The 9,013-nt window shown below is 37.4% G+C and overlaps 1 protein-coding gene across 1 annotated transcript; it reads left to right on the top strand.

The window, feature by feature from the left end:
* Window positions 1–2,021: 2,021 nt before the first annotated feature.
* LOC122073321 (NAC domain-containing protein 83-like) lies at window positions 2,022–7,080 on the top strand. The gene is made up of 6 exons (XM_042637887.1): window positions 2,022–2,177; window positions 3,139–3,339; window positions 4,377–4,603; window positions 4,695–4,850; window positions 5,231–5,564; window positions 6,087–7,080. Exons 2-6 carry the CDS (start codon window positions 3,162–3,164, stop codon window positions 6,326–6,328), a joined length of 1,137 nt encoding a protein of 378 aa, XP_042493821.1. The 5' UTR covers window positions 2,022–2,177; window positions 3,139–3,161; the 3' UTR covers window positions 6,329–7,080.
* Window positions 7,081–9,013: the final 1,933 nt, after the last annotated feature.

Here is a 9,013-nt window from a genome sequence, read left to right as displayed (position 1 = left end):
CTTCAACTCCAAAATCTTTCTGGTCAATAATCACAATAGGACGACCATGGAGAACTCCTCCTTAACAGAGTTAGGTGTGAATATGAACCAAACCCAATCAGTATCCAATGGCAGGATTCAATACAAAGTTAATATCTGATATTCAGTGGCATCTGGAGATGATATTTATTGGCAGGATCAATCCAGAGTAGATATTCACTGGTGGGATTCTATGGGAAGTAGATATCACTGGCAAGATTTGAAGTCAATACCTGTTGGTGAATGCCAATTGATTCAGTCACCAGCATCAGTGTTAAAGAACCAGCTGGAGAACATTATTCTTCACCTTTATAGAGGAAAAAATAAATTTGAAGTAATGGGATGAAACCTGTTACTGCCGAAATCCCCTACGAGCTAATCCTACATAAGCACAGAAGGCAGAGGCCCGGATGTATCCCCGGGATTAGTTCTCTGATGCCTAAGTTGGTGACCGACAGAATAGTTTATTCACAGGAGTAATGGTGGGTGTCGGCGTACCTCCCTTTTTCCGGTTTCCTCTTATAGGGTTTCTGGGCCTAGGGTTTCGGAAAACCCCCTTCAGGAACCTTACCCTCACGTGGTTTGGAGCCTTATGGCCTTTATCGGATGGGTGACAAATTCTGCTGTATCAAAACCCAAATCAGGAATATCTCTGTCAGAACATTCTTCCTCATTCAGCAATTCTCAGAAAAGCCTAGCAATCTTGATGTTTTAGTCAATGTTCCTGCAAAATCTTCTCCTTAAAGGGAATGTGAATGTGGATTAACCTTTGAAATGTTAGAAGAGCCACCTGGAGAACTTCATTTCTTCACCTTCCGGGAATAGAATAAATCTGAAGTAATGAGAGGGGAGAGTAGTTTGATGGAAGGTTGTCTGGCTCATATGGCATACTCTGGCAGAAGCCCAACAGTTTGGCCTCAAAAGACTTTCACAAGCCCAGGCCTGGTCCACTCCTAAGCGTATTACTGACATCAACTTTGGGGTGGGAACTTGGGCTTTCAACCCATCAATGGCGATACCCTACTTTGGATTCACTCAGAAAAGTTCATGGAATTGGGAGTTTGGGACCACTAATATTGATATTGATATTATCAATTCATATCGGTTGTATCAGGTCGAATCAGACTTTTACCTCAGAAGAAACCGTATTGGTTTCGATATCATTAATACGATATTGAACATGATCAAACCGATCCCAATCCTAAAACCATGCTTGGAAGGCAATAGAGAAAAAAAGGGGGTAAAAGTCTCTTTTTCTTTACCAGATTGGGTTTCCATGATATGATTCGCGATATCGAGTTTTAAATCCTTACTCTACATGAGGCTATGAGAAAAAAAAAAAAAAAAATCTCCATAGAATAATTGGCAAGGGAATATCTAGATTTCACTATGCCAATGAATTATAACGTTTTACTATTTTCCACATAACAATACACGAATCCTGTTAATGTCGTGAGAGCTAGGCTAACATCTCACTGGGACGACTTTTAGTTTAAAATGAATCGAAAAAGTGGTTAAAGTTGTAAAAGATGTCATTCGTATTTATATTCATTTGCATCTAATAGAATTTCCATAACAAGAAAAGGTTCTCTCAGCTGCCAAGGGATGAGAACCCTTGTAAAAGGTTCTCTGTGTCTCTCTTCTGATGCATCAATCCATGTATCACTAACACTAAACATAGTGACGTTAAAAATATCCAAACAAAACGCGGCAATTACGTACCTCTATCCAATACTTTCCAATGCTTAGCCGCGTTAACTTTATGGGCGATGTATGAGTACGGGAAACTACGTGGAAAAATGTCTCCAATCAGTGGAATGGCCCACCTATATCGAGAAGAGTCACTAACTAAGCGCCACGTGCCTTAAGCTGCGATTAAAAACTATAATTAATGAACTTTTAAGCAAATCGCGGTTACCTTGCCGGAGTAGGCTGTGTGGGCGGGGAAGAGTAAGTTAATTGAGTAACCATGGTAACAGTTTCAAGTCAAGCACGCTAATAAAGAGGTCAACCAGCTCAACGCCATTTGAAAACTTAGATAGTAGACGGTAGCCATGAGGGTGAGTGAGTGAAGGAAGCCAAGTGTTCTGAAGCGGAGGGAGCGACAGGGAAGTGTAGAGGGACTAGTAAAGGGACTCTCTCTGGTCTCTGATTTTCAAGTGAGACCTCTGGAATTTCATCTAATCTTCTTTTGTTTTTTTTTTTTTGTCTTTGATTTTTCTGAAATTCATCTTCTTTTGCTTGTTTGGAAGTTTGATTTCTCCTTTTCCTTTTTGTTTCTTTATTCTTTGAGAGTAGTTGATGTTCTGCTCGAGAATTATAAATCTGGAGTTTCAATTGAGAAAAGAGATTGAGTTTCTGTTATACTTAATCTACAGGCTCTGTTGGATTTTCTTCAGCGATGTTGAAGTTAAACGAATTTTAGTTTCTTCGATTCTGACCATGTCCTTATTCATGTCAATCCAACTGATTAATGGATGGATTTCGTTCCTCTGGTTTTCAAACGTTATTTGCGTGATCAGAGTCTCGCCTATCGGGAGACAATAACCTTGTTTTTTGAGATTTTCTAGTCATTATAAATGACCCAGTTGAAAATTTTTCGAGCTCTTTGCGAGTTCTTGATCGTATCCCCATTTTTTATTGGCTTATATATAGGAGATGTTTTAAAATCATCACATTAGAGGATAGCCCGGACTAAGACAAAGTATATTGAGCACAGTATGAATGGAAAATTTATTTATATCCATCACTTAACTTGATCTTTTGATTCTATTTTTGTTGTTTTTTGTTTGGTAAAAAGAATTTTTGCTTCTTCTGTAAGGTTGTTACACTCGTAGTTCTTGTTTTGACTATGCTATCTGTGCTCACTGAGAACTTTCACTAGGTTGGGGCTGCTTTTCAATTGAAAATTGGACATATAACCATTCAGATTTAGTTTCAATCTTGATCATCTGATCATGTTTGGTGCATTAAAATGTGGGCTTAAGTTTTTTTACTATTGATTTTTATCTTGTTTTTTTTCTGCAAAAGCCTTTTTTCTTTTCTTTTATACCTATTTTGTGATAGCCACTGTAATTTATTGGTCACTGTTCTGACTCCTGCTTTGAACTGCACAAACAGGTTCTGAGCTTTGACTTATCTTTATGAACGGGGTAACCATGTGTCCTTCAGCACCTGTCCCTTCGCTTGGTAATATTGAATTCCATTTCACTGATGAAGAGCTTGTGGACCATTTGGAAAGAATGGACCGTGGGGCTCCCCTTCCAGCCAATGTGATTCCAGATTTGAATCCTTACAATGTTTTGCCCTGGAATTTGCCTGGTAAGTATTGATGTGGATCCCTGGTTGGACTTCTGGCTTCAATTATTCAGCATTATTTATTGATTTGGCTATCTGATATTGCCTTTCCTCCTCATATATCAGCTTGTTTTATATTACAGCGTTCAAGGCCATATTTTACTGGTTGGAAAAGCATTAGATCAACATTTGCTATTAGGAACCGTCCTTTGCTGCAAATTCACCTAAAGGGACAGTTAATTTCAGTATTCTCACTTTCAAGATGTCACACCTTATCTTCACCTGCTCTTAATTCTTATCCATTCCTTTTCTCTCCTTTGGGAGGGTTTTGGGTTGGCCTTTCTTCTGTTTTGAGACAATTAGTCATGAAAGTTGTAAAACTTTGTTAACTTGGTCTTGAAAATGACAACATATGTCAGATGTATTTGTGCTTAAAGGTTTACATTCTTCCGTATGTGCATGACTGTGATGATACTATTGGAAAACTAGTAGTGGATGCTATTACTATTTTCATGCACAAGTCAAGTGTTTATATTTGTCCAATGTGCATGACACCCGAACTCCGCTCAAGGGTCATTTATATAGAATTTTCACCCAGACAATTCTCCATACTGAAACACCCCTGAGTGAACAAATTTCCTGGATTTAAGGTGAATAGAAACACTTCCTTACTCCCTAGACCCCACAGTGGCGGAAGCCTCGTGCACTAGGTATGCCCATTTTTTTAGAAACACACTTACCTACTCACATGACTGGACCTGGCAGGCTGGCATTTCTTATAAGAAATTTGATGACAATATCGGATACTATGTTGATAACTTACAGCCTCACAGGAAAACATTACTTTCTCAGGAGTCTCAATGTCTAATCAGTTCATCAATTAAATTTAATCACCAGATCTTTTATATTTAGTTTAGACAGTTCCAATGTCCTGGGTTTTTAACAAATACAGTGCAGTTAAGCATTGTAATTCAATTTATATTTTCTATTGAACACTGCCAATAACATGCCAGAGCTGGCTTATTTATGCAGCAACTCAGCTTATGAGAATCATTTTGCAGATGATGTCTGGTGCTTCTTCAATTCATTGGATCCTAAAGCTACAGGTACTGGATATTGGAAAGCTACAGGGGAGAGACGCAGTATACCAAAAAATGCTACCACTACTGCTTGCAGAACTACTCTGCAATTTTACCGAGGCAAAGCTCCTTATGGAACTAAAACTGATTGGATGATGTATGAATACAAGCTATATAGGCAGGGACTCTCTGAAATGAATGAGGCACTGGTATTTTAAGAACCAATAAACACCTTACTGCTTTTCAGCTTAGAAAAATCCAACCTACTAGCCAACTGCTGATTGCTCTCATAATTTGCAGGATTCCAGCTCACTGTGTAGGGTCTTTCTCAATAGCATCCAAAGCCCAAATCATGAAGAGCATCATAACCGTACTCGTGCAGATAATGCTAACGGAGTTTATATTCATCCAATGTCAGCAATCAGGGTGAATGGATATGGCTCCACTAGGTCCCAGGTAAGTGAATTCCATGTCTTGGTTTCTTTGCAGCCTTGTTGAAAAGAACATCTTCTGCAGCACTATATGTTAAGGTGCTTCAACATTTCTTGACTGCCTCCCACCCCCAAATTAATGTTGTACTGATTCAAAATAAATCCCTGGTCATGGTCAGAATTTGGACTCTCGGTCCACAGTCTGTCTAGTGTATTTGCACATGTTTTCTTGACTGAAAACATAAGCAGTGATTGTGCTTATGGAATTGAAGATAGCTGCTCATGTTTGGACCATGCTCTTGAGCATGTGGATTTTGCATATATTTTCATCGCATAAAATGAGTATTGGATTTAGTTGTGCTTTCATCTTCTATTTTAAGCCATCAGACATATTTATGCCTTCAGGTGAATTCTGGTGTTAATGAGAATGGACCGACAGCTGTGTCTGAAAGGAATCTGCCGAACCAGAGGCCTGATAATCCAGTTCAGGACCTGCGTGAAAACTATGATTTCTCTGCAGGAGACTTCATAGAATTACTTGATCTTGTCAATCCTGAATCTCCTTCCAGTAGTGAAAACTCAAGTTGCTTGACCATGTCATCAGATGAATACTTCGATTCCTTGGCCTTGTTGCGGGATATAGAGGCTGAAAATACACAGAAAAACCAGACAAATTCCACATTCTGTGTCTCTACATCTCACGGACCCAAACAGCTGGTTCTCAAGCCAACATCTTCTGGTACGTCACCAATCAGTTCTTTTTCCAGTTGTTTCTCATTTCTATATCCTTGTAGCATTTTATCAGTTGTGTTGGATAAATGCATGTTATCTTCGAACTTAGAAAGCTTAGTTTTTTCTTCAGTTGCAACCATTGTCTATTAATAATATAGATATTGCCAGAAGCATGCGGCTGGACCCATTGTGGTGGGCCTCTTGCTTAAATGAGCTGATGCTGAATTAGCTCATAGTCAGATGACATGCAAGCTTTATAGGTGGCGATTTCCATTGGTACTCACAATATGAACCCTTGCAGAGTTTGGGACCCACCATTAGACTTATGTTATATAATTTTATAACTAGTATCTAAATGATAATTGATTCTGACCATTTTCTAGTCATTTCCTATGTCATTGTTGGGAATTTAAACAAACCCTTGCTGAAAACTGACCTTGGCCTACTCTTCATTAAATGGCTTTTTGGTTGCAATTGATATCAACTCTGCAATTGGTGAAAGCCTCATCTACAACCCAATGCCTTCCAGGTTCAGCAGTACAGCAGCATGTCCTTGAGAACAAGATGCAAAAACTTGTTACAGTTCAAGGCCCCCGGAATGTACTCAGGAGCAAGATGCACAAACATGTTGTAGTTCAAGGTCTCTCTACAAACTCAGCAAATGCTGTGGCATCATCAAGTGGTCTTCCCGCAGATTCAGGTGGAGAAAGAAAGGTTGTTGGTTGGATGACAAAGCTTCGGAAGAAATTTTGCTGCTTCATGCCATTCTAGCTTTCTTATGTGTGATTATATATATATATATATATATACACACACACGTATATACATATTATATACATATTACCCGTTTTATAAAAGTGTGTAGGTCAGGTTGTTTAGGCTTTGCCTGGTTGCAAGCAAAAGGAAGGGTAGAGAAGTGAAATTGATTTTAAAAAGAAGGAAAATTTTGTTATCATTCCTAACATGATTGTATAACCTACTTAATATTCTTACCATATTTAGTGATTATACTTTTCAAATGTAACTTTTATTTTACTTTTCAAATCCAAAGGATTTAGATGCAAAGTAAAGTAAAGTTTAATAACCAAATTTGGAATGATTTGAAGTTAGTGACAGTCATGTTTGGTGAACAAATTTTGTCATTACCTAACATGGTTGTATAAACTACATAAATATCTTACCATATTTAGTGATTATACTTTTCAGGTATAATTTTTATTTTACTTTTCAAATAAGTAAGGTAAAATTTAATAACCAGATTTAGAATGATTAAGTTAGTGATGCAGTAATGTTAGGTAATGATTACAAGAGTTTCTTTTTTAAATTTGAAAATTTTCACTTCCTTACTCTTTATTTCTCTTGCAACCAGACAAAGCCGTAGTTTGGATAACTAAAAGAATGAATATATGGAGACAGTATTATATTTACTCTTTGTAGAGTTATCACTTGTTTGTTTTTCTTTTCTGTCTCATCATTACCCCTTTGTATAACTCACCATAAATGAAGTATAAATTTTTCTGCTCTTTTGTGTGTTAGCATACATATAAAACATTAAAGATATATGCACTTGTTATATGAGTGGAGAAGGATAGAAACATACACTTGTTGGAGTTGTTATTTACTTGGCAATTCTTGTTATATTAGAATGCTTGAAAGTTGAAAAGCAGGATGGAGAGAGAGATACACTTTGTATACAAAAGCTTATTAGGTTCATCACAGATAATGTCTGAACAACTTGGTAGGCTAGTAAAGGTCTGTGGATGATGGAATGTAAACTTGTAAAGAAGTTCTGCAGATGGTTGTCGAGGTAATAACAAAATCATTTCTCTCTTTGTGCGAACGTTCATCTCTAAGATCAATTGAATTTGCAGCAGTAAATGATCTTTAATATTTAGTGTTGAACCATTTGTCTGTGACAATGCATATGTCCTTGTGGACAATGGTGTTGGGGTGAAAGTCAGTAAAAACTACAGATAAGGGACTTTAGCTTTTAGTTAAATATTGAACTTTCGATCAAGTGAATCGTATTAGGAATGGACATTTGTTGTTTAAACTGGAACTTTTTATTCCAAATAGAAAATGACATTAGAAATGACATTGATAAATCATATAAGAATTAATATGATTTGATAAAGGCCGTAAAAAATGACTTGTTGGGCTATGCCTCTTTTCTCTTACTCTCATATTTCTACTTTCACTATTCTTCTCTCTTCTCTCTCCTCTCATCTTGACATCTCTGTTGTGTGGACTTTTTTTTTCCTATTATGTTCTGATTGGATTCATGTAGTCATGTTCTAATTGGATCTATGTAGTCGATTCCATTAAGTTGGGATTAAGATTGAGATTATTGTTGTTGTATTATGCCAAAAATGAACGAGGCCAAATGCAGAATTTGGAAGGAATCTTATTTAATTGATCTTTTTCTTAGATGGATACATTATAAAAAGGGGAAGAGATAGGTACAATCAGGAGACTCGAGATCCTCGTAATGAGTGTGGACCTTACTAAGTTGATATTATCAATTTTTTTTCTTGGGTACAGAAAGAGTTGATCTTACCATTTGCTTGTTGGTCAAGCAAGCCTACAAAAAGTTAAATCTCCTTCAGCCCCTATTTGTCTATTAATCGGTTGGCTAGGATTTGATCTTAATAAACTACTTTTTCTTTCGATCTTATCCTTTGCATACTGCCACGCACATCAGCTTTCAACTGACAAAAAGTGCTTTGCTGAGTTTGGGACCCACCTTCAGACTTGGTTGTATTACACCAAAGTATAAATTGGTTAGGTTCTAAATGATGATTATTGCCCGAGTCCTGACCATTGAACAGTGGGTCCCTTTGTTATTTAGTGGGGTTACAAACAACAAAGCCTCCCTTGATGGATACTGGCCATGACCCACCTGAAACCCTTTCAGGCTTGAAGAAAGGCAACTGCATGCTTTTTGGCCCCTGGACAATGGAGTAAAGTAAATTCCATGGTGGAAGAAACGATGTAGATTCTCCCTCTTTTCAAGACAAGCAGTTATACAAATGTGTCACTAGTAAGAAAACAATAGGAACAAGTTTAAATATCTGGGATAGTTCAACAGTTTAACTTTTGATCTTTAAGAATTCTTTTTGGCCGTTAAGTGTGGCACCTATAGTTTTCAGTGTATATAAATCTGTCGAAATTATGGCATGCAAACTCGTATTGGATTCTGAACTTGTTTCTCACTTTCTCTATAGCTCAATTAACCATACAATATTTTGTTAACTATGAAAAAGGTTGTCATCTTCCTTTTCCTTCATTTTTTTTTTTAAGGGGGTCTAACAAAAAAAAAATTATAAGGGTTGGAGAGGGGGGCGGGGATGTTATCCAATTCCGTAACATGGTGGAGTCATGCTGCCTTGTCGATTTGAATATTCACCGGCCGGTTTTCACGTGGAGCAATGAGAGACTTGGCACTGCTAACATTAG

Source organism: Macadamia integrifolia, chromosome 3 (assembly GCF_013358625.1).
Source record: "Macadamia integrifolia cultivar HAES 741 chromosome 3, SCU_Mint_v3, whole genome shotgun sequence".
In the NCBI taxonomy this organism is placed as follows: domain Eukaryota; kingdom Viridiplantae; phylum Streptophyta; class Magnoliopsida; order Proteales; family Proteaceae; genus Macadamia; species Macadamia integrifolia.
Note: the sequence above shows the minus strand (reverse complement) of the source record. Positions and strands in the feature narration are given on the sequence as shown.